General features: G+C 39.5%; 1 protein-coding gene across 3 annotated transcripts in view; it reads left to right on the forward strand.

Annotated features, from left to right (window-relative positions):
* Positions 1-26,761, forward strand: part of unc13c (unc-13 homolog C (C. elegans)) — a 132,149-nt gene that overhangs the window by 76,842 nt on the left and 28,546 nt on the right. For all 3 annotated transcript variants that reach the window (XM_088079896.1, XM_088079909.1, XM_088079905.1), the window contains exons 17-22: positions 1,006-1,139; positions 3,492-3,577; positions 19,981-20,107; positions 22,242-22,338; positions 23,213-23,356; positions 24,908-24,985. In XM_088079896.1, the coding sequence (XP_087936022.1) occupies positions 1,006-1,139; positions 3,492-3,577; positions 19,981-20,107; positions 22,242-22,338; positions 23,213-23,356; positions 24,908-24,985 (666 nt within the window). The remainder of the gene's footprint in view (positions 1-1,005; positions 1,140-3,491; positions 3,578-19,980; positions 20,108-22,241; positions 22,339-23,212; positions 23,357-24,907; positions 24,986-26,761) is intronic.

The following is a 26,761-nucleotide window of genomic DNA, read 5'->3' on the forward strand; positions in this document are numbered from 1 at the left end:
TACATACATCCATCATTTCTCTCCTATGTATTTCTTGTGAATGAAAGGGTAATTTAAATCTACCTTGGAAATGGCCGACTGCGCCACTTACAATGATAAGTACTATATTTGGTAATAATATAATGTATATACATTATTGTGGAGACAATTCTGACCATCAATAGAATCAAAACTGACTTGGATGATCTAGGCTCATTTAAGTCTGGTAACCAAGTATTAAAGGTTCATTATGTGACATTCAGAGCATTAATATAACAGCACATCACAATTAGCTATGTAAAGATATAGTGGAGTAATGAAGTAACTCTGTCTCTGTGTGGGTTGTATTCTGAGCATCTCTGTAGTTTGTTGTGGTAAGCCGGCCCAGTTGCACGTGCATGTTAATACATTCCTAGCTTATGTAGCCACTTTTCACTATGCTCATTGTGGCTGTTACCGCTGACATCAGGTCGGCGTTATTGCAAAAGTCTAGCACCTGCCCCCATGGTCCCTCTGGTTAACAATGTTAGCTCTGTCAACACTGTTGCCATTGTTTAGCACTGTCTGTTGAGCTAGCACTGTTTGCTGCTACCTGCAGGCTCAACCACCTTCATGTTAAGAACTGTGTCCAGACATCTCATACGTTCTCATTTTCACACAGAGCCCCTTTAAGGTTGTTCATATTATTGTCATGTTGCCCTGAAACTGTGAACATCCACTATAACATTGACTTCCTGATCCTCACTTCTTATCAGTTCTGTTAATATAAAATGCAAGTATGGTATCAGTTGCATTAAATATGTAATGACATTAATATATAATGACATGCAATGCAGAATATATAAATGTGTCAAAAAGAGAGTTATGTACAACAACTGTCTTTGTTTGGCCTTTGTGATCCCAGGAAATGTATTATTTTTGATAGATTCCAAAATTCAAATCATCTTATTATCATATATTCTGCTTCACCTTCACCTCTCTCAAACTGTCTTTGTACTCTCACCATCCTAATTTTATTCTCCATAGAGCCGGAAGCAGGACATTTCCCGTGAGGAGCAGGGTCCATCGATAAAGAACTTGGAGTTCTGGCCAAAACTCATTACTCTCATGGTGTCTGTAATCGATGAGGACCGGACGGCTTACACCCCAGTTATTAACCAGTATGTACTTCTTCATCATACTATCTGTTTTTTATACCAAACAAAAGACCAAATACATATTTGACATGTACTTAATTAGTTGCTACACCAGCTTTTATAGTAAACAGTCAAGCTTTCTTGTTATGCATGCACTCTTGAACACTGTGTTAAACCATTTGTATACATATATCCTCCATTTAACTTCAAAGGAATAAATAACCATATTCAAAACACACTTAACATGCAGAGAGCTTGTGGTTTCAGTGCTAGCTCTGAAGCTTCATGCTGTGGTTTTTGCCCGACCAATCATAACCAACTGAACATATATGTGGATGACTTGAAAGAAGGTTTAATGCTATGTTAGATGTGGGAAAAATGTTTCTTTAGAAAGGCTCATGCTGATTAAATATTTATTTATTTGTTCAATATTTATATTTTTTGCCATATTTCTGTATTTATTTGGCCTAATTAAGGCCAATCTGGCTTAATTTTTCATAGCACATGATTAAATACACGAGGGAGAGAAATTACTCTCAAGGTATCACCTCATTTTAATTAATTTTCAGATGATTTTGTTTCTTTTAGAGTGTGAGCAAGAACAAAAAGTAAATCCTTGCCCCTGAAAATTTAAAAAATGTATTTTGGAGGCATGATGAGCACAGTGTTGCGCAAGAAGGCTGTGAGGCAGCCAGAGAATCCAGCAGAAAAAAAAATTGTTTTGTTTGTATGGTGAACCATAGCATGGATGGATAAAAGGGGAACGCAGTGTTGCTGAATTATATAACAGTTGAGAGATTTGTTCACAGGAAAAAGGGACAGAGGGCTGGTTATGGTGATGGTGTTGAGGGGACGTTTGTGTTTGCGTCCTTCCGATGATTTGGTTAATAAAATCAAACAAATTACTCGAATTGGAGAAAATGGAGTGAAGCTGCCTCAGAAGAAATAAGATGAAGCATATTTTTCTCTTTCTGTCTTACTTATACATATCCTCTCACACTCTCTCGCCTGCCCCTTTTTCTTTTTTCCTTCCTCTTGCTGATTTACGATGCTTATTAAGACTCTGTTTATGCCCTGAGCTTTCGCTCATATACTGTCTAATGATAGATTTGCAATATTTATGCCCATTTCCTCCACATTCCCCTGGTCAAGTTCAAGACTGACAGCAGCTCTGATGCTTTTCACAATAAACCCAATGCTGGACTTGTTGCCTTTAAATAATGGTAGCTGCTGCCCGAGGGACAAATGTTAAAATGTTGCTCTGTTGTTCTGTACAAAGACTGTTTACTTGGGAACGTAGCCTAGAAATTTTTTTGTGCCAATAAACTGATCTACAGAATTTATTTTATGATTGGAAATATAAAATTGGATGCTGCAGTTGTTTTTAAAAGTGTAAAGGATAAGAAGCTTTAGAGATTATTTCCAGGAATACTCATCATGCGGATTGTAAACCACATAACATCATTTATTTCAACACAGAGAAGTAGATTGTAAACATCTAGAGGCGTGCGCAGGAGCTGCAGATGTTACATTCATTTCTGCCATGACAATTTTTTTTTATTGTCTGCCTCGCCTACAGTGCACCAAGTGTGTGCATGATGAGACTGAAGAATCACCCAAAGATTCTGACAGTGATTGAGATGAAAGAGGGAGCAATTGTTTCTGGGATTCTTGTTGTTATTTTCCCTCTAGTTGCCACTGGGAGCACAAATCCGCCCTCTTGTCTCAGTGTTTGTTCCTTTGCTGCACAAAAGGATGTGCCGAAGGTTGGGGTGGGAAGAGGAAAGTGCGTGTGTCTGTGTGCAGGCTCGCTTGGGCATTGGCAGAGTGTCCGGGCTGAGCGGATGATTACTGTTTCAATAGAAATTGTTGGACAAATTAGTTTGTTTTGGGAAATGGAGTGGTCTCCAACAAAAGCAAAACATTTCCAAAATAAATTGACCTTTCTCAGGCCAAGGCCCCGTCATCGATAAATGTCCTCCCATCATGGTCTGAAGACACGGATAATTAAACCATTGACACCTCACAGTCAAGCTTTGACTGAAAATCCATAGGCATTCAAAATAGCAGATTACTTGCCAAATAGGTTGCCACCCCAATCTCTCCTTCTCTCTCCTTCCTTTTGCCGTGTCACTTCTTCCTGCACTTTTTCTCATCTTTAAGCCCTGCACATTCATCTCCATTCCGCCCCAATTCAACCAGGTCTAGAGATGACGGGGAGATTATTAGATTATGAGATTCACCAACCATGTCTTTTTGCACATCTGTTAAGTCGTTTGTTTGAGATTTCAGGCTGGGCCAAACCATTGGGCCACCCAGTCGAGCGTGACATTATAGGGAAATGAGTCTGATTGGAATCTGTTTCAATTCCGACAGGTTTCCACAGGAGCTGAATGTGGGCAAGATCAGTGCTGAGATCACGTGGAGCCTCTTCGCCCTGGATATGAAGTATGCAATGGAAGGTGAGTAGTGCCGCTGATCAGACATTTATCACTTGCTTGAGGGTATCTGTGTGTAAGGGAGTAAATGAACTGAAAATAAATGGTATTAATGGATCAAGTGTTGGCAAAGAATAACTCAACATCTTGAGTAGTCTCTACTAAATGTGTATGTACTTGTTAGCTGTTCACTAATAAGCATTCAATTCTAATTTGTTGCGCTCTCCTTCCTGTGTAACTACTCAGGAATAAGTGTGCAGTGTTACTGTGCTGTGCCTCTGTGTATCTGAGTGCTGTTTATTGGCTGGTGTCAGGGTGTTGTTTATCAGCTGTGTCTGGCTGTGGTCAGCTCTGCTGCCTATCTAGATTACACTTCCCTGATTTCCCTCTATTGATCATTATAGAGAAACTGGAACTTCTTTTAATCAAGATAAACAATTGATCAATGGTTTAATCAAAAACAGATGAGGTGCTCGGGGTTGTGTGTTGGTGTGTATGTGTGCCTGTGTGTGTATGTGTGCATGTGTGTTCCTGTATTTGTGGTACAAGTGTTTTCACAAGCAATACTAGATAAGAGGAAAATCATCAATGTGTAGAGTTTACAGAGTTTACAAGTAAGGTTTGAGGTTTAAGGTGATTTACAATTGAGTGTTGTGTCTGATACCTAGTTTCCACTCAAATTAATGAATAAACACAGGAAAACAAAAAAAAAGGCTATACACTCCTTTCCCATTGCCATTGTGTGTGTGTGTGTGTGTGTGTGTGCGCGCGCGTGTGCGTGCGTGTGTGTGTGTGTGTGTGTGTGTGCGCGCGCGTGTGTGTGTGTGTGTGTGTTTGTGAGCGTGTGTGCAAGCACGCACACATGGGCCTGTGTGTGTGTGGATTTTTTTGGTTTATGATGTTCGATGTTCGACAGGCCAGAAAACAGGTGCTTTATACAAAAAGTATAAAGCAACATGGAGTCCAGCGAAAACTTTACAGTGGTTACTTCTTTTAATATATCTCTTACTTAGTCAGTCTCTCTTTCAAGCTTGGTGCTGACCAATTTCGATCAATGTTTGAGCGCTACTTGGGCGGTGACGGACAGTATTTTGTGGTTTTGCAACTACTGCAGAGTCCTTTGACCTGGGTCTGAATGCTGATTGTTACCATTCACATTACATTAAAGAAAAAGACATTAGCTGGTTTTTCATGCAGTGGGAAAGGGGCTTGAGTGTCGCAGAATTTAACCCATAACCAGTTGGCTGCTTTTTGAACCATTACCTTGATGAGCAGCAGTAGGTAATACTTAGTCAAAAAGTTAGGAACCTCATCCCTGAAACAGCAGCCTTTACCTATGTAAGTACTGAATCTTATATTACAATATGAAAGGAGTAATTTACATTCTATAATCTAGCTTGAGCAAAAATCATCAATCAGTTTCTTCCACTATCACTAATTACTCAAGAGTGTAAATCTGTCATTTTGTAGCAGCCACACTGTGCCTTATTTAAGCAGTAAATATGCTACAAAATGTATTTCACATTTAGAATTCTAAACTTAAACACATCAATAAATAACTACATAGTCGGGCTCCTCAGGTGCTCAGACAGACAGACAGACAGACAGACAGACAGACAGATAGATAGATAGATGTCTGCAAATTAATTCAGGCTATAAATGCTGTGGTGCGTGGTATCAGTTAATGCTACATACTTATCACTATACAAAGGAATGTTAGTTACATATTTTGTAACCAGTAGACACTCACAGTGATTAAGCAATAAATCTCAGATTTGCTCTACTGGCGTGAAGACAGATGTGGCCCATTTTAACATGGGTTTTGACTTCAGTCCCCCATCCCCTCTATCTTCAGCTCAGCTTGAGCTTCATAAGCTAGATATTATGCATTGTGACATTAGAACACTGCACACACTATGCTCATGTTTAACAAATTCTTCTCACTTTTGTGATCAATTCATCTTCATGTTGAAGATGAATTGATTCATATCAAAACCAGACTTTCTCTGGACAGGATGCTTGTCTGTGTGTGTAGGACACAGTTTTATATTTGGTGTGGGTGGAGAAGATTACCATTCCTAAAAACATTTTGGAAATCAAAACAAGAATGTTGCACTTTCTGTATGTTGCTTTTATCCCCATTCCATACTATTACATTTAGGCTGATGCATGTGGTTTTTACATGCATATCTTGCTCGGTTCAAGCTGAACCTGTGCGCTAAATGTTAAACTATATATGTCAGAGGGTATGATATTTGCTACTTTAATGATGACAGAAGAGGTGAAAAGGAAGTGGTAAAAAAAAAAAAAAAGGGATCTGATTGAGGTCAAGAATTGTGAGCGCTCTTTAGGTTATGTGTAAGTGAAAAGGAAGAGAAGCACCAAAGGAGCTTATTGGTGATTTATCCTCATCTACACAGCACATACCTGCCCCTGTCTCAGTGCTAAGCCATCTTAAGTTGCTATGGTAACCAGGTGCCACTGCAAACTGCAGTGGCACCTGCATAAAGGAAGCATATATATACTGTACATGCAATACAGTTTTATATATGAGATGGTTTTAAATGTGATCTGCTGTTAGATACAGTGTATATGGACTATATGCATAAAAATGTGCTCATGCATCAGATTTCACTGAGATGTGCAGCTTCATGGGTGTGTGTGCACATATATTTCTGTTGTGAATAATGTGCAGATAAAACGCAGCAAGAAGATGTCAGAATTATGCAGCTCAACTTTCTTTTCATGATTCCACATGTATCATTTTTAACATTTAACATATCCTTGCTTGTTAAAGTTAAATATTCTTAACTTTCATTGCCTTCTGTCATAAAGCGGATGTTGGTACTCATTACTTCATCTCCTTCCTTTGCCCTAAAGAGGAAAAGCATTGTGTTAATGATTCTTCCATCAGCCTTGTTTCATCATCTGGCAATGCAACACTCCCTGAAACTGTGTGTCTGTTTGTATTGGAATGATAGTGACCTCTGTATGTTTTGAGTTGTAACACAAACCCAGCAGATTTTGCACAAAATCCAACCCACAGACATTCTGTAAAATTAAGCAGAGAGAGAGCAGAGAGTATTTCAGTAATCCAGCAAGCTGGTTTGAGCAATTAAAATAGTCAAATGTTTTATAAATGATCAACTGTTTGTTCTTAAGCTTTTATCACAAACAAAGCCAAAGCTGGAACATGTTTTAGTTCTACTCTGAAAGCTAAGCTGCAACATTTCCGCTATTTTTTCACAATTGTGAAAGCAACATGATCACTTCCAAAAATTAAAACAAAATTCAGAGTGTATGAGTTTTCTTGACATGGTTCCCAACATGGACATGGAGGTGCCTGCTAGCAGCTAAAAGTGCTCTCCATAAACAGCACTCATCACTTGCGCAACATTTTCATCCCAGTATTAGCACTTACCTCTATATGAGCGCAGTGCAAAATGGCAGTGTTTAGCTAGTCAGTGGGATACACTTAGAACCAACATGTGCACACAGCCGGATGAGCTTACCACAACAAATCACAGAGAAGCTCGGACTACAACATACACAAAGGTAGGATAACTTGTCATTACTTATGACTTATCATTACTATGAGCAAGTGGATGCTATATTAAGTATCTTAATGTTGCATAAAGCTTATTTAAATTTAAACAGAATATAAAATGCTTTTGAAGTATGGAGAAGAGCATTTGTCACACCTTATTGTAATCATTAGATAAATACAGAATAATGTGTATTCAGCATATATTGCAATTAATAAGAGGTAAATTTATTCAGTTCAGTTCAGTCCAATTCAAATCTCTTTATTCGTTCTCGAGGGGCAATTAAAAGGACTGTAGATAGCACGTTATTAAACTATGTGATATTTAGACAATCTACAGAAACTGTCATAGGGGTTGGACTCAAGACACATTCTATTAGCTTTAGGAGGAAAGATTGGACACCACTTGTGCACATGTTTATTATTGGATTGACAAAATGACAGACAGCTTAGTCGAGTGATACCCTAAACCAAAGCAGCAGTAAAGGGTCATAATTTTCAAATGATTGCAATACTTAAACTAAACGGCACACCTTTGTGATAGTGCAATAACAATTTAGATCACAAGTCTTTTCACTTTTATGAAGGATAATATACACATTTAAGTAGATCAATAAAGAGACAGAGAGGGACACACTGAGCAGTTGTGGCTCTGTGTGTTTATGTGTGTATCTGAGTCAGACCAGCTGGGCATGTGACCACCTAGGGTGTTACTGACTGCTGTCACAGCAGGTTTGGGCAGTGTGTGTGTGTTTGTGTGTGTGTGCTCGCGCGTGTGTGTGTGCGTGTGATGTGCCTGAGGGTGTCCGTCTTACAAAAGGAGACAAGATTCATGGATGCACTCAGTCACATATACCCTCTTTCTCGCTACTTGAGCCTGAACCCTCTTCCCCTGCTTTGCCTCCTCTTGCTTCGACTTGTCAGTACATCACTGCCCGCCCACAGCGACACGTGCCAGAAGGAGGACATGACTGTCATGTTCCTCAAAGGAGCACTTTATATGAATTATTGCTCATTTTGTGTTGGTCCTACTGGCTGTCAGAGTTCTAAGTTTGGTTTGGTAGAGGCAGGCTAGTAGTTAAATGATAAAGCGTTTGACAGCTCATAAACCTCTTAACGGCATTGTGCAAACATGCACATTAAACCACTTAATGTGTTTTACTGTATGGATTGTTAAACCACATATTAAAAAAAACAGATGGCGCCAGTTCTAACTTGGGAAGCAGATTTCACTTTTTTGCTGATCCTTTGTATTGCAGAATATGATGATGTTGATGATCATGATTGTGATGATGACAACGATGATGATGTGCATCTTCAAAATGCTTGGATGTATGATACATTTACATAATTATCCGACTGTCCTGTCCACTAAACATGACAGAATGCCTTTGAATACATTGCTGCTGTGTAATGAATGTGACATATTAACAATTGGATAAAAAAGGTGACTGGTGTCACACTGTGTATTATCAAAAACATTTTACAGCTGAAAGTGCACCTCATGGCTAAATGGTCCTGCAAAATATTTTCCCTGCTTGTGGTAATTTGCCATAGTAGCAAAAAGAATGTAGAATCAGATAGTATATCAGATGTAGTGCATGTTGTTCTGCTTTTACTCAATAACACATTATGCCTCACCACCTTTTTAATTGACCCATGCTGCTGCAGTGGGTGGAAACAGTCTCTTTACTCACAGTGAGATAGAAGTGCAGCTAATTAATTCTCTATCAACAACTGATATCACTGACATGCAAAGTAATACCAGCAGTGTAAGCAAACCCAAATGAAGGCTCAATGAGTTTTAATGGAAAAGTAATATGTTCTTTATAGTGGCCCAGTCATAGACACATGCATCCGGCACATGCATGTGGCTGTGTGTGAAAAAACAAAGCAGAATGTAACTGGTTATATGTAGTAAAATATCAGTGAAACCACACAGGATTTAATTACTGTAATAACGGCTCACTGCTTTTCATAAAGATAAGTCACAAAACAATTATTCAGCTGCACAATCACAGCTAGATATTGTTTGTGGAACCGCAGCAATTGATTGATTTGGCAGTCTTTGATTCAATGGTTCGTAAATCCAATCTGATGCTCGACACCAAAGAGAGCGCCATTGTTCGAAGACTTAGTGTCGTATTTCCATATGGATTAATAAATGGTTAAATTAAAATGAATGAAAGAAAAGCTTGCCTATGATATTTGTGCAAGAGCTCATCAACAGTGGAGATGAATAGATGATTATGATGAGACGTGAGACTTTTCACATTACGATTGATTAAATCATACACCAAACTTGATGTAGACTGTAATATTATGCCTATAAAAATAAGTTATAAATGTAGGCTAATTGCTAGGCTAAAGTTAGGAGTTAGTAAAATGTCACCTAGCTAGCAAAACGCTTTATTAAATCATATGGCAAACACTGAACTTAAAAGTTTCCAGGCACAGTAATTGCATTTCACTAGAAAGGTTCTTGCCATTTGAGCAGTTCACCACACATTCAGTGCATTTGGCACTCTCATTGACTGTATAGATAATGGTCATAGCTACCATGACATTGCCGATTGGTTTGTGGACTGCCTTCTTGAAGCTTTGAGTTCAGTCGCTTTCATCAAATTTCATCTTAATTTTCTGAGCCAGCGATTATACTTGGACGAGAGTTGTGAGTTGTGAAGGGCTGAGGGGTGGATCCGAGTCACAGACTGTTGCTAGGCCTCATAGACAGCTTGTTCCTAACTGGCGATATCCTAAATATGCGTAAATTCGGGCCTTAATAAAATTCAAGAGGTGAGTTACCAAAAAAAAAAAAAAAAAAAATCACCCCAGTACAGTTTTCATTCATTGGGAAATTAGCTACAGAGATCAAAACTATTTTTTGCCCTGGGCTGCAATCATGTTTATTTCTGCTGTAACGTTTGTCATTTTAACATGAGGGTCTATGGGGATTTACTCTGTTTTGAAGTCAGCCTCATGTGGCCATTCAGTGTAATGCAGTTTTTTTGGCATTTTCTGGGGTTGCCACTTGGGCGTTCTGCTGCTTCTTCTCTTACACAGAGAGTCAAGAGTATGTTGTGCTGCTCCAAGAGAGTGATGCTCTGAAAAACAGAATGGTGCATCCAGAGAAAGCTCTGAATTTATGAACAGTCCATCTTGTGCTTAGGAAGTTATTCTTTTTCCTTTAATTCCCCAGTGTGACGTTTCCTCTCCCCCATCATACTGTCACATACTCTCAGTGCCTTCTTTTTTAAACAGTTGCATACTCTACACATATGCATCCTGCTATGTGCATTTGCATATTCCTTTGTTTGTGCATGTGAATGACAATAATGAGGTGCTAGAAATACTGTAGGTATACAGAGCTAGTCCACATTTTTTTTCCTGTCTTTTTCATTCAGACAAATGGAAGTAACTCAGACTGACCCGTTTACATAAGGCACACATAACTGATAGGGTGGCTGACATAGACACCCTGAAGGAGGCGGGCCAGCATGTCCTGCTTTTTTGGTCCGTGTTTCTCCGTTTGTGTGTCTGTGCACGCAGGCCTGTTTGTCTGTGCAGTCATGCAAGCGTTGCACATAAGTATGAAAGCATGAATGAGAATAAAAGAGGACTCTGTGTGTAGGTTTGTGCACACACATGTGCATGTGCATTACTTAATGAAGTCTTTGATGCATCCCCTGCTTCTTGCTCGGAGGCCTTTGGTGCCAGTGCTGGTGCAGAAATGGATGCGGCTAATTTTAGCATCTCTGTGTGAATCTCTGAATGTGTGAGAGGGAGAGAGGAGGAGAAGGACGGAGAGAGGTAGGAGGGCATACAAAAACAGACAGGATAAAATAAGATCCGAGAGAAGGAGGATGTGAGAGAGTGAATGGCTGCATCTGAAATCACTCTCTCATTCATTCTGTTTACTGTTACCTGCATGATATCCACTCAGAAGGGTGCTCTGAAGTGGTAAATTTAGTTTTCAGACACTTAACAATTATCATCACCAATTCTGTGACCACTGATGGACAGGATCACATGCTATTTTAAAGTTCAGACCCAAATAAACATCAGCCAGGTCACCAAACCTTAACACATAAGTTAAAGACAGGCTGTTGAAGGGAAAGGAGATCCCTTGTGTCACCTAAATCAAAATTGTGTGTTAATAAAGATTTAATATCAATAACTTCACTGTGTTTTGACAACAAACAAGGATCCCTTATTAAGAGGAGAAAAAGTATTGCTAATACCAGACTTAATAATACCTCTGTGATGAAGTTCTCCACTACATGCTATATATCCACTGTATAGCTGCTTAATGGCTGTGGTCTCTGGAGCATGTCATGAAAGATCCAATGCTCCAGCAGCCCATTAACTCATCTTCAGCCTGTTGGAACAGCTTCGCTCCATAGAATATTTTAATTGAATTTCAATTAATGTACCTTTGCAAGGGGAGTTAAGTTGCCACAGAAAGACCTTGTTTACATGGCTGGCATGGGGCTAAAGGTTGTGTTATATTGCAGTGTGATTTTAAAAGTTACTCTGTTAGTTTCTAGTGCCTTTTTTTTTTCTGCAGTTTTCAGCACACAGTAGCTCACTGATTCTGTGGAGTGCTTCACAGGGAGGAGCGGGCAGCAGGTTTGGAGGCGGACCTTTCGTCAGCAGCTATGGAAGCTCAAACTCTACCAGTGCACATCCCTCAGAGCAAGGTGTCAAATTTATCTGAAGGCCAGCTGCATTGCAATGTCTAACATGAGTAACAGCAGCAACAGAAAGTTTGCCTATTTGGTGGGGAGTTGGGGCTGTTGGTTCCCTTGGACCTGGGGTTTGTGCTGTCTGGATTCGGCTTTCTGCAGCCGCTGACTTAGATTCCATCTCTGGAGTTGCTGCCTGCTCTCTTCCTGGTGAGGTGGTATGTAGCAGAGATGAGTGAGGCGAAGGACACACTGTGTTTCGAGGCTTAAGCTTACATTAGATATTTTAATATGGACTTTAAGCTGCACACTTGAGCCCTAGACTGTATACAAAGATGGATGACACATCTCCACTTAATCCCACAGTACAAATTGAAGCCAAAATTTTGGTTATGGATTACATCTTGCGCTGGTTATGTCATTAGGAGCCAAAATCTGTGCAGTAGCAATCTTTGCATAATCAAGTTCCCGCCCACACACATGTCCAACCAATTATGTGATGTGCCACTGATCATGAGCACATGATTGGTACACATAGCTGTCAGTCATGGACTCACACCCCCTTTTGATTGTGTCAAATAACTAATTAAAACCAAACTCATCAGAAATATACCTTGTGCCCTATGCCTGGGTAGCAGAAGGCTAAACTATTTGCATTATTTTCTGTCCATCTCTAGCACTGTGACAATGTTTACATTTGTTTAATTTAATTTATTGTCAAACTCTCTTTTAGACTCCCCTTTTTGATAAGTCTGTCTTCCTTTTTTTAGGTTGCTCTGCAGTATAGGCAGTTGTTGAGAATGCTGAACAGCAACTTTCTCTTTGGGATTCTCCACCATTGAATCAGGCTTTTACAATAGGGATGTGCCATAGACTTTAATAATAACTAGATGGTGGAACAAAAATGGCACCTATTCATTCCTATGGAGTTGCTCGCTTGGTGCATACAGCGAAAAAGTTTTGTTTTCTAGCCTCCAGGTTTACTTCTGCGGTGTGTGACACGCTAAATATTCGTAGTTGTGTTTCTCCCACTGTCCCCGACCACGAATTCCAGTTTGCCTTATAGTGCCCACTGGGAAAAATTTGCTACAGGGAGGAGCAGCTTTCCTTGGGACCTGGGACATGCACATGTATCTGCATTAGTAGAACAGTCAATAGGATAACACTTTCTCTGATTGGCCAAAGTTTCCTGACACATGCAAGATTTTCTAGAGCTTGGAAACAGAGCCAAGAGGAGGTGCTAAGTCTAGTAGTCTCACAGTCCACTTCAATTATAGTATTCTTTACGGTTATTATGGCATTTCTCCATTGAGGCCACAATACAACTGCTTACCCCATCTTTAAAGCAAGAGATTTCCCAAATGTTACATTATGCAGGGGGAATTTATTTTAAAAAAGACACTGCATGGTGAGTCACCATACTGAAGCAGAGTGGACTCTTGCATTAGTAAGTCATAAGACTGGCTGTGTGTCCTACTGCATTACTTGTTTGAGTCACATCAGCTGGAGTTAGTGTCTCAGTTGGGCTCTGGTGTTATAGCAGAGCTGTGTCAGTAGGCCCTTGTGATACAGCTTAGGAGGCTCTTTGACAGAACTGGGTCAGAAGCCAAGATGAAGGAATTATGTCATGGAGAGAACTATACTGGCCTCGACTGCCATTCTGGTCCTCCAGCCTTTTGCCCAACCACATGCTCCTATAGATATATTCATTGAATGGTAATAATTCCAGTATGGAAATGCTGTGGTGCAATTCATCATAATATCCATGGCATTTAAATCAATGAGGCAGTGAGTGAGTGTGTCTCCTGTGAGTTTGTCTGTCCCTGTGGGCTGAGTCAGACAAGATGACATCCTCACCAGGGACCTTGAGCCTACTCCTCCCTCAGGACCGCCCACACTGTTTACCACCAGCAGGGCACAAAGGCCCACACACACGTACGACTGTGTATGCATGCACACACATGCATAATGGAAGAGACACACACACAGATTGGAAGTCCCTATTTTAATGGCTTATTGCTTGATCGTTTGCATACAGACAATGACGGCAAATTCAAGCACGCCTGATACTTTTGTTTATATATGTTAATATATATTAGCAGAAGCGTAGATGAAGTGGAATATAAATAGGATGGGTGTGGTAATTAATCATCATCTTCTCAGCCAGCTACATTATCTATTAAACAGCTGTACCAATCACAGAGACCTGTAATGAAAATGTCTCTCTAAATGAAGAGGAGAGACCAGCCTGACTCTTCCAGACGTACTGTTGTTGTCCAGGAAGCAGAGAGTGGCAAGGTGCGAATGTACGGTGCCACAAGCTATTTGCATGATTGCATAAACAGAAAATTAACCATTATAATGCAATTTGGAAACCAGGCACTGTTGAAGAACTGTTTTAAAAAGATGAAGCGTAGGTTGTACCCTCATCATGATCTAATTTCACCAAACCAATTACAGTCATAATTCTGCTGTATCACATCATACTGCAGTTAACAATGCAACAATAAAACCTGTTGGAGAGAAGGTGATGAGGCACGCAGCTGTTGCACCTGGTAACCTGGAATATATAGCAGAAAATACTGAGAGATGTTAAAGGTGGTGAAGGACTTCAGGGTTTGTATGAAGAATGATTTTTCATTGAAATCTTAAGCTCATTACAAAGTCAGCCTCAACAGCAATTCTGCCATGCCTACACTCACTTACCTTTTCGTTTGTCAAAATAAATTAAAGTCTTCTCCACATGTTAATATGGCTGTAAATATAGACCTTGTCCTGAGACACGTATTGTCTGTGCATTGTTGTGTCCCTCTTTAAACCTTTGCATCATTCACAGAGTGCAGGGCAGAAAAAAAGCCTTACTAATGAATGAAGAATATTTTAATGTCAGTAAAATAACATATTGTAGTGCTTCTTGGGCCAGTCTTTGTGATGCTCCAAGAACAGCACATATCCAAACATGCCTGCCCATACATAGTATGTTAAATGCATTTTTATTTTCAAGGTGTCAATCCATGTGACACCATGCGGAGGTCACAGGAGGCTGCATTTGCACAAACAGCATAAATGAATATGAATTGGCTTTCCTTCCAAAATGACAGATTTCCTATTTCAAAAATCTGACGCTTTACAAAATAATTCCTGTCATTGAAGTGAAATTCATCAATGAATGATAATTTAATCACATTGAAGTTCGACAGCCTGTAATTACATTTTCGTAGAGGCTTTGACTGTGTTTGAAAACACAAGATATGTCTGTCACCTCCAACCCTTTTAGCCAGAATTCTTAGATATAAAAAATTTAGAGCCATTTTACATGGAAAAAAGAAAGAAAAACAGATGACTCATTCTGAAGTCAGACAGCTTCTGTATGTTTTATAGCAGTCCTTTTTAAAACACTGCCCCCTGCGGCCTCATTTCCCGTCAGATTCTCTCCTCCATTGAAACAATCACATTGGGAACCAGGCAATGGAAAATTATATCCTTTCGCTTTCATTCAGAGGGTGCAAAGAAGCACACTCTGTCCATCTGTGCTTCCATTTTCTAGAGAGAGGATATGAGCTTTTTGGCTTGTAAAATGAAGAGTTTTGAAGGACGAAAGCTTTTTGAGAACTTTATGCTCTTTTGACCTCTGGCAAATATTTCTGTCTTAATACCACAGATTTTGAAGCTTGAAGAAAAGTGTTATTTTGTAAAATTTGGCTGGCACCCTGAACCATTCCCTTCAGCTAATAAAATGCAGTTACAGAAAACACAACTTTGTGTGTTGGAATAAATGTGTATTTAAAAGCCGATGCATCAGTAATGCTGATTCCAGCCAATGGTGCATATTCCTCATGCTGCTTCAAGAAAATAAGTATGAATATTGAAGTCCCGCTAAGGATGTGTCCTAATATCTTTTGTGACCCTGACCTCTGTATTGGTGCCAAAATTCCCACTTGTAGACAAGACATGTAAACATGTAATGGGTAGATCTTTACTTTCAAAAAACCGTCATGATCTCCTGAGGATGCACATTTCTGCTTTGCAGGAGCTTTCCTCTAAAGCCACTACCAGAACAAGCATTACACATTTAACCCCACTGCTTGTGGTTTGCACATGCAAAATATTGCAATACCAAGCTGTTTTTCCCCAACCCTGATAAGACTGGGTTTATGTGAGTCACTGAACACTTCTAGTCAAGCAGTCATGTATTATTTTTTGGAAACATCAATACATTCTTATTTTGGAGCCGCAGAATCGTACTACATTGTTTATATACAGGTACTGTATACAGTACGTGTGTTTGAGTGGATGTAGGGTACACACACTCTCTACAAGCACTCACATATAGCAAGCTAGCACAACCTGTCTGGCAGCACCAAACAGCACACCTGCTGACCTCGACTTTTCTGTCTCCCAACTGACCTCCATCTGCCTCCTTTAGGTGACTGTGAGAGTGTGACAGTAAGGGTGTGTGTGTGTGTGTGTGTGTGTGTGTGTGTGTGTGTGTGTGTGTGCGTGTGCGTGTGTGTGTGTGTTTGTGTTTGTGTGTGCGTGCGTGTGCGTGCGTGCGTGTGCGTGCGCACGGTGACGGCAGTCAGAGCTTAGGGCAGAGCGGTTGACAAACTGTGACTGTGTGTGTCCATCCTGTATGTGTATAAGCTGCCTTGGAGTGCCAGCTCAGTTATTAAAGTGGCACTGCCACAGTGGGTCCCTCTGCTCAGGTATAACGCAGCCACTGCTGCGGAATAACTGCGGGTCTTGTGGAGTAAAACTATCTCTACTCAATATTCACAGTGTTTAAGCCCCCTGCTCCTTCAGTGGCAAAGACTGACCAGGTGAATCCAGTTGAAGCCTTAAATCTCTCAGCAAAACCACTTTGGCCATTAAGGTTAGGTGTTGATGAAAGCAGTGATCCCTGGCATTTCCCCGTGGTTGGCTCCAAAAGAAAATAACCCTGAGGTGCTGCTATCATCGTGGCGTTTCCTATCAGCTATAAGCAGGACATTGCAAAACTTTTAACAGTCCCCTAAGCTTCTGGGTTTTGTGTAAAGAGGTTAAAATCTGTATGTGCAAGTTCAACAAATTCCTCCTGAGGCATTTAATGTACAAGTGGAGAAATGACTTGAATACATATGCTTGCTGCTTAACATACACAAAAAATGTTTTTCTCATGTCCTGGGATATTTGAATATCTTTCTCTGTGCTGTTTTTGTGATGCATTTCTCTCACTCACTGTACTGTGATTTTTACGGTTCTGTTATTGCCACTGTTACCTGCAGAATGTGTGAAGCCATGGTGGCTGTGCCAGCTGTGACTGTTTTTGCCAGACTGAAAAGTAACTCTGGCCTATGTATCAAATGCTTTCCCAGGAGATATACTAACACTATCAAACCAGTGTGCTCCCTAAAAAGATTAATGTTTAATCCTTGAGACACAACTACATTATTTTGGCTTTAACACAAATTTGGTCCTAATTCTAAAGTTACTCTGAGCAGCAGTAACTAATAACACACTTACTTTAGTGGAGCACTCATTATCTTCTCCTTTCCAAGGACTAAAATATTGCATTGTGCATTTGAATACATTATCCACACAGGTAAATATGTTAATTACACATATGTAAATATTTTCCTCTGAGCAGAAAGAGGAGAGAAGGCTGGCAGGCTGTGCACTATTCATCAGAGCAAACACCAGGGTTCTTATCAGGATTAAGGCGCGACAGCCAGGGTGCAATGCGTGGATTTAAACATGTCTTTGATGTTGCGTGAATGCATAAAGCTTGTATCCGCAAAACAGTGTGTGAATATGTGTGCCTTTAATTCTGCTTTACCCTTTAGAAGCACCTACATTTCAAAAGAAATCTATTACAATCCTATTCCCTGCTTCTTTAGCCTTTTGTCCAGCCAAATTTTGTTGACTGTAGTTCACACCAGGCAAATCCTTTATGTCTCAAATGCATCTCTATTTCTGATCAGATATAGCTTCACCACTCCCCATGTTTTATCTTTGGAAATCTGTAACAGATGCTGAACCCAAAATAGATACCTCCACTTTGCCGTAAAGAAAGGCATCATATGGATATTTGCATACTGAATAAAAAGTACACTAAATAAGAACGAAGAGGTTGGACGAAAAGTGAAGACAATGAGGAGTCACAAAGAGCGGCTTAGAGAGAAAGACTGAAAGATTCATGCAGGAATGGGTGGGGAGAGACGGAGAGTGGTGACTTGCCTTGAGGTCTGCCATGCAGCAAACATACAGCATTTACTAGGTGATTGCTCAGTGCAATTGAGGATGCCTTCATGTTTACACACCCCTGTAATGTAAACAGTTGTGGACTGGCACTGCTGAATGTGACAAGAGACATCTAAGTATTTTGCGAACTGCCATGTCTGTGCTTGAGGTTTGTGTAGGTTTTTGCAATAAAAGCTTTTTGGTTAAGGTCAGGGGGAGACCATGGTTCAGTAAACTCAATTTTAACTGCTGGTAGGAGAGGGGATGTGCAGTCTTTGGTGTCTAAGTCAGACAGGCTGTCTGCCCAACAACCCACCACCTTCATCCACTGCCCCCCTGACAGACTACAGTAATTATTTGGACGGCCACAAGAGGTCACTTGCCAAGAAAAAAGGTATATTGTAAGCATTTGAATAAACCACAGAGCTCTCACGCTGTATGGAAAAGTATGGAATTTGATTTCAGTAATTATCTGGTCTGGAAATATTTTTTGTAAAAGGAAACCATACCTTTATGGCTGCATCCATCTTCATTGCCAAAGACAAACAAGCCTGAACACAAGCCATTGACGAGCCATTGTCAAATATGGTCTGAAAAAGATTCAAAGAAGTCTGTAAATTTGAAACTGCAAAAGTGAAAAAAAAAAAAAATGTATGTAAGTATGTATATATATATATATATATATATATATATATATATATATATATATATATATATATATATATATATATATATACATTTTATTTTATATACATATATATGATATATATATATATATATATATATATGATAAACATGGTTAACATAATCTCTTTTGTATGATGTGTAATGTTGGTGTTTGTTTTTGTGTTAAGTTTCCCGTAAAGGGCAGCTTTGGCTCAGGAGATAGAGCAGGTCTTTGGGCAAGATACTGAACCCTAAATTGCTTTTGATGGCTGTGTTGTCATGTGTATGAATTATTAAAAATGAGTAGCAGGTGGCTACTTGTGTGTTAACCTCGGCCACCAGTATATGAATGTGGGTGTAAATGGGTGAATGTGACTCGTAGTGTGAAAAGCACTTTGAGTGGTCAAAAACAACTAGAAAAGCACTATACAAGTGCAGGTCCACTTAACATTTCCTGATACAACAATTGTTCGTATGATTCCCCATACTGCTATGATATGCCCTTGTCTCCTCTATTTACTCTTCTTTGTGCCATTGTCTACAGGAATACAGCAAAGCCAATTTAGTTTACCCACCACTGCAGGTGCACAATAATTTTCTTTTATTGGTCTTTGAGCCATTGTCTTTTTTTTTTTTTTGTCTCATCCTAGTTGATTGGTTTGCTTTCTTTTCCCCCGCCTCTTCTCTTCTTCCTCGCTACCTCTCTTGCACCATCACCACCATCTCTCCTCAGGGGGATCCCATGGAAATGTTTAATTGTTCTGAAATGTCTACAGTGGGCTGGACTAAATGACTCAGCAGCCTTGTCTGCTGACATGAAAGTCTAATCCATTTTAGCTTCAGTTTGTTTGCAGTCATTCAAGGGCTTTCTTTCTTTTGAAGCGAGCTGGACACATTCACAGGCTCGGTTTTATTTTCTCATTCTTTGATAGCTCAAGGCTGTACATAATTGAGCCCGTTAAGATGTCAGATTAAAAGCAACCACTGCTACCCAGGTCTTTTTATGCTTATTAAGATATTTGCACATTTCCATTAGTGTGTGTGTGTGTGTGTGTGTGTGTGTGTGTGTGTGTGTGTGTGTGTGTGCACATGCGCTTGTGAGCTTTTGTTTTTTGCCCAGAGCACATGCAACACGCTTCTATATGAAGATTTGATGTTGCCTTTCAATTTGACACGCTCTCTGGTCAGTCCAGAGGTGTTCCTATGTGTGAGACTCAATGAGAATTACAAAACAAGGTTTCTCTGTATCAGGACTTCAGTGGATATACTCTATATGCTAACGTATGCTTCTCATGTTTTGATCTGCATTACAGAGCATGACAAACACCGCCTATGCAAAAGTACAGAATACATGAATCTCCACTTCAAGGTCAAATGGTTCCATAATGAATATGTTCGTGACCTGCCGGCCTTCAAGGATGTTCCACCTGAGTATTCTCTGTAAGTGTCCTCTCATTCTCACAAACACAGCCTGTACATATTTTTTACTGAACAAACAAAAGTATGAAGATACACTGTTAAAGAAATATATATATATATATAGCATTTCACCAGTATTGATGATAACTATGATTTGAAAGTGAAATGCTGGTTTCATGTTAACGATACAAATATGTTAATGTGGTGTAAATATTCCAGCACTTCTTAAATCATTTCACTTTCTTTCCACTCTTGCTTTGTCACCCTCCCCCAACACCATCTGGTTGCTTTTTCACTGTCCATTAAGTGTAATTGCTCTTTTTATACACATTTGTACAGTAATTGTTACAGTTTCTCTTTCCACCTCCATACACTGCAGTTTTATCTTTATTTTTTTTCTTCAAATTTTCTATAAATATCACAATAACATCTGCATTTGTATCTCAAAGGGAAAATAATGGTGTTATTGTCCTTAACAGCAGTGACAAAGTGACACTAAATGTACATAAATGAACAGGTTGCTTGCAACATTCAAGGTAAAACAAACATGGCCACAGGAAACGATGATGGGAACAGTCATAGCTTGATTAAAAGTGATTTCACAATTAAATTTAATTGGCTTTTTAAACTTTAACTAAGACAAATATAGATTATTTTGTATTTTTTTGTGTTTCAACTAAATGTCAACATAACGCATTTCAGTGTTCATTAATGTCAGTAATAATACATTGTTTGTGTCATTGGCAATAGCAACCTTTTAAAAATCGTTATAATAAGTGAAGTTAAAATACATTTGCATAATTGAGACAAAAGACGGCTGCCCAAAGACTGATCTCTGTGGAACTCCATAGGAAACTTTTTAGTCGCCCAACAAAGCATTTTTCCTGAGTTGAAAGAAAGTAATTTCATGTAAATCACATAGGTGCAAGGTGATCAAAATACCGTGTAGACTGAGGGAAAAAGGTAATGCCTGCACACTTACTATGCCAAACAAGTTTAATGAAGACAATGTTTCAATCCTACTTGGATCTTTGTCAGGTCAGGTCCTCAGGTTTCCTCAAAGCATTTTTCCCGAATAAACCTATTTTTAATTACTTTATCATTTGTAGTCAAACAAACGAAAAAATCATATTCCAGTGTCAAAGACACCTAACAGAAAAATCTGACAATGTGAGTGTGATACATACAAGACTGTAAGTGTTCAGATTAGTTTCTGATTAAGACTGAATTTGTATTACAGTCATGTCTGTGCAATCTGTGGTGGCAGTTTATTCCAGGAAGCCTTTAAACAAGCCAATCATAAACTGTTTTTTGGATCAGGAGACAAATTTATAGCCTAAAAGCATGTTTTTGTTCTTTTCACATAGCCCCGTTTTCCATTGTGCATGCATATTCATGTGCAGCAAAGCAGGGATAGCTGCAATGTAAAACACGTGTAATGCAAGCAGGGAACGCAATGCCCTCTTCCATCCTACCAGTCTATCAGAATAATGACTCCCCCTCCCCAAACACTGTCACTCAAACACCATCTCTTGCTGGATTGATTCATACTGTACACACACACTCACAGTCTTTCTCTTCAGTCTGCCTGTCTCTGTTCTCTTGCTCTGTCGCCACACCCACCTTATTTATTGGCTCTCCCTCCTGTACCAGATGCCCTTAGCCAGGGTACATAACCGTTTTGGGGGGACATCCGTTGCTGTGAGGACAAGCTCAGGCACTATTTTAAAAAAGGCAATGGCAAAGTGAAACAGACAGAACAGCATTATTATTCCACTAACAAATGTACTTCCTTACCCGACTCATCCGCTCCAGCCTGTCCTGTCCTCTGCTGTCCTCTGTCTGAGCCTTGCAGTCTAATTTGTTCACAAACTGAAACCTGATATCAATGTCTGCATGGATCACAGTCTTGGCCAAAACCACACTGAAATTTGCTATTTTTTTTTTTTTGGGATACCTTTTTGGGTGTAATCAATTTTTATCGATCTCTTAAATACAGTTGTTCCCCTATGATTTTTAAATAACTAAAAAGCTTTGGCCTCTGAATTGGTCTCATATACTAAACCTTGTTTCCCTTGGTGTTCCTGACAGGAGAGATAAACCAATGCTAAGAAAAGATATGATCCTTCAATTATACAATGTTTTCTCTTTTTAGGTGGTTTGAGCCATTTGTCATTCAGTGGCTTGATGAGAATGAAGACGTCGCCATGGATTTCCTCAATGGAGCTCTGGAAAGGGACAAGAAAGACGGAGTGAGTATAACGTTGAATTATTTCTCACTATGTAGCTTTTAATTTAACCAACAAAGCCACTTAAGGCTGCTCTCTTATTCACAAGGACAACCTGCTAGACTGAATTTACCTCTTGAGGAAGAAGCTATGGGGGGATAAAGAAATTTTACACAGTCAAAAACACTCCTCACCCAGAGACATCAAAAGCCAAGAATATAAATGAAATTCGAATTAAAAATTGATAAAACAGGAAGCATAGCATGATTTTCAGGGTAGTAAAATGCATGCGGATATTAGGTAATAATGACAAGAAATGGGCATGAGCTTCACTAAACAAGTTTGGCATGGAAATATTGCAATATATTGATGCGTCTTCTAGCTAAACATTGCATTGTGCTTTACATGTGTGATTTGTGTAACCCAGGGATGTCCACTGAACAATTTGAGGTTAAAACCATGATTTATCTATACTTAAACATTTGAAAATTAAGACTGCATATGACTTTTAAGTGAATCACGAAAAAGTGCAGGAATCCATATGTGTAAGAAATAACTCAATATATTTTTCAGAGAGTGTGTCATATTATTAGTGCACCTCAGCAGTTACTGAGCATTCATGCATTAAGGGTTAACTGCACACCTGCTACTGTAATTGGCAGTAAGTGGTCTGGATTTCTGCTCTGTAAGCGGCATAGTTATAAAGTAATTGGTACATTAATCGAACGGTCTTTTCACTGTGCTAAATTACTTAATAATGCCTCACTATTCTGAGGTGCTTAAAGCTCTTAAGATCTGACATTCTACATCTGCCTCTTTCTCTTTTTCCTTCTTCCAACCCCCGCCATCCCTCTCTCCACCCTAATGTTCCTTTCTCCTCTTCTCTTTCCTGCAACAGTTCCAGCAAACCTCAGAGCACGCCCTCTTTTCATGTTCAGTGGTGGATGTGTTTACTCAACTAAATCAGAGTTTCGAGATCATCAAGAAGCTGGAGTGTCCAAACCCACAGGCTCTGGCTCACTTCATGTGCCGTTTTGCAAAGGTCAGGCTCTTTGGAAAGCCCTCACACTGAACCCTTAATATTCCTGTGAGGAGAAATAACTAAAGAGTTTGTCATTGTTCTGAGGAGACACTGTAGTTATTTTATTCAGTTTGATATCATCTTGCTATTAGGTTGTGATGTGTAGGATTTAGGGGGATATATTGGCAGAAATGGAATATAACAGAATAAGTGGGTTTAAGTAGGTTTTTATTGTATAATCACGTGAAAATATGAACTGTTGTGTTTTCATTGCCTTAAAATGAGCAAATGAGCTGTTTATATTAACATAGGCAGCGGGTCCTTGTGCACGGAGTCATGTCGCAACCACCATGTTTCTATATTAGCTCAGAATGGACCAACAGTGGCCCCAGATAGGGCCATTCATGATTTTGCCTTTTGACCATCTGCAATGAGCAGCATCAGAAAAACACTGATTTGATTTATATGTAGAACTGCTTTATTGAGTGTTTTAAATCACCAGTCTATTTGTTCGGAAAGTAAGAGCTATTTGCGTTTAATATATGGAAAAACCCTCCTGAAAGTCTGGAACATAAAAAAGTGAGCACACATGAAGTTATCATACAAAAAGGGTAAGCACACAAGGTACATGGTACAAGGTACAAGGTAGATTTATTTGTCATTTTTCTTAAAATTGGTTTATGAAGAAATTAAATTAAAGTTGACCCTAAATCCTGCTATGTCTTTTTGGCATTAAAGGAGGAGTTGAAGAGTCTCACAGTCTGGGGAAAAAAGCTGTTCCGTAGTCTGGTGGTTCAGTAGCGGATACTTATGTATCTTTTCCCACATGGCAGTAGGGTGAACAGACTGTGGCTGGGGTGGCTGCTGTCTTTCAGTGTCCTTTGGGCTCTGTGCAGACACCTCACTTCACCGAGGTCACTGATGCTATGTAGATGGGAACCAGTGATGTTTTGGGCAGTTTCAATCACAGATCTCACCGTCTTTGTGATCACCACGTCTTCAACACATTTGCTGATATAAGATGTGACAGAAGATGCATATTCTTCAAGACTGATGTTGTTATCTTGAGTGGCAGCATCTTTAAACATTTGCCAATCTGTGCACACAAAACAGTCCCGTAGAGCTGCTGTCGCTTCATATGTCCACACTTTAACAGTTTTAACTGTTGGTTTGATCCTTTTTATCAGCTGACAATATGTCGGCATATAATAGCAAGTTGGGGGCAAGCGCTTGTCTACTATATGTCAGCATTAGATAAGCACTGATCTGTAAGGTGAAACTGCTTTGTTCTGTGTTTTTACCGGTTTTAATCACTGGGTCCATTTGTTTTCGAGAGAAAGAGACCACTTTGAATATTTTGGCTCGTGGTAACAACCTCCTAAACAATGAAAACTGAAGAAAACCTAACCTTGAGAAGACTTAGCAGGTTGCAATCTCACCCTCACTGCAAGATGCCATCAAATCCACCTAAGTCTTACACACCTTACCTTTTTTTGTGATTTCAAGAAATGCAATTATAAAACAACAAAAAATTCTGTAATTATAAGATTGTCTCTCTCTCCCTTCCTACAGACTATCAACAAAGTTCTTCTGCAATATGCTGCAATCATATCCAAGGACTTTCCTTTGTATTTGAGTAAGGAGAACGTGGTAAGTGCCCACTCAAAGTCTGCAAATGTTAATAGCAAAGGTTACATTGAGTGTTTTTGGTCCAAATGCAAATGTGGTTAGTCAGATGATGGTGTTGCCATGATGACTGTCTCTAACAGTGGTTTGCCTGGAAAGTGTTTCAGTTAAGAAGCCCAGTCTGCTCTAAGCTGAGTACTGCTCTGCTTTTTGTAATGCACTTAACAAAGTGTCTCTATTAACCGAAATGCAATTATTCATGTCACAGCCCATAGCTGATGAGGAGAAGTCATTGGTATTTTCTGGGCTCTCTGTCCATTGTTTAATGTGATGGATGACTAAATGCAGAGCCTTCTGAGTGGCCTAATTATCCTCACTGGTCTTTGAAGTTGAAGTGAGCGATAACACACAGGGTACTAGCAGAAGAGGCAGATGTTTCTCTGCAGTGTTGACAGGCTCATTACAATTGTCCCAGAGAAAACATGAAATGTCCCTCCTTGAGAGAGGACTGAACAGACAGATGATGGAAAAAGGGAAATAAGAGGCAGATGGAGCTGTACAGTGGCAGGATTATATCAAATTAAACCTAATCTCCAATTTGTTGGACTGTCACATATACAATGCATGTCTCACATCATAGCCATCTTTATCAATAATGTACTGTGTGTCTGTCTTTGCTGACAACAAACTGAAGCATTAAAAGAGAGCAGTAGTATGAGTAAAGACAAGGATCGAAAACAGTGTTCCCCAATTTTTGTGGCTCACGACCCCTTAAAGGAATACTTCACCCCCAAATGAACATTTTAAATCAGTTACTCACCCCTTGTTGCATTTTTTTCTTGTGTGCCTCCAGTGAAGGAAGAAAATTCTAAATGAATTTAAGTCATACAATAGGTGTCAGTGATTAACAACATTAAAACCATATGAAAACATCCATTTACAATCTCTCACACAACTGATACAGTACAATTCAAGTCTAATTATCCAATCGTGGAAGCAGATGTCTTGGTATTAAGTGAGAGTTGGGGTAAACCATGGACAAGCCCCAGTCAATCACAGAGCTGACACACATAGACAGAAGACCATTCACACCTACCGGCAATTGAGTTTGAGTCATCAATTAACCTAACCTGCATGTCTTTGGACTATGGGAGGAAGCTGGAGCACCAAGAGAAAACCCAGGCACGCACAAGGGGAACAGACAAATTCCACACAGAAAGACTCAAACTGGCCGGCAGGTTTGAACTTAACCTTGTGCTGTGAGGCAACCTGCGTGCCACCCCAAAAGTCACAGTAATAAAGGCAGTTTTTCATAAGGGAACATTTCTGTAATCATCTTGTGAACTTACAGGTTTATCTTGGGACCCCTTGGGGCATACCCAGGTTGGGAACCACTGATCTGCAAAGATCTGCTATTGCAAACATAGTGCTGTTGTAAATGTATTTCATGATATTGAAAGTATTTGCAGACAAACTCGTTATCTTGGCACAACCGTGTTCAAAAAGCAACACCCCAGTGAATACTATAAATCAATAAATACACTCTTGTGAAATAGCTTTCTTTTTTTTCTCTGTGTTATATGCAGTCTTGGGTGATGTTACAGCAGCCCTTTGGTATTTAACTGATAGTTTATAATATATCCAATGCGGGTGTTAGTGGACAGAATCCTTTATTCTATATATTTCACCCTCTCTTAAGCTAGAAATATATAGCCAAGGGAATCTCCATTGCTTTTACTCAGATTTAAATATCTCATCACTCTCATATAGATATGCTCATAAATCTAGTAGCGAGCAAGC

This window comes from Plectropomus leopardus, chromosome 1, assembly GCF_026936395.1.
Source record: "Plectropomus leopardus strain MGB_pleo_1.0 chromosome 1, ASM2693639v1, whole genome shotgun sequence".
NCBI classification, from domain to species: domain Eukaryota; kingdom Metazoa; phylum Chordata; class Actinopteri; order Perciformes; family Serranidae; genus Plectropomus; species Plectropomus leopardus.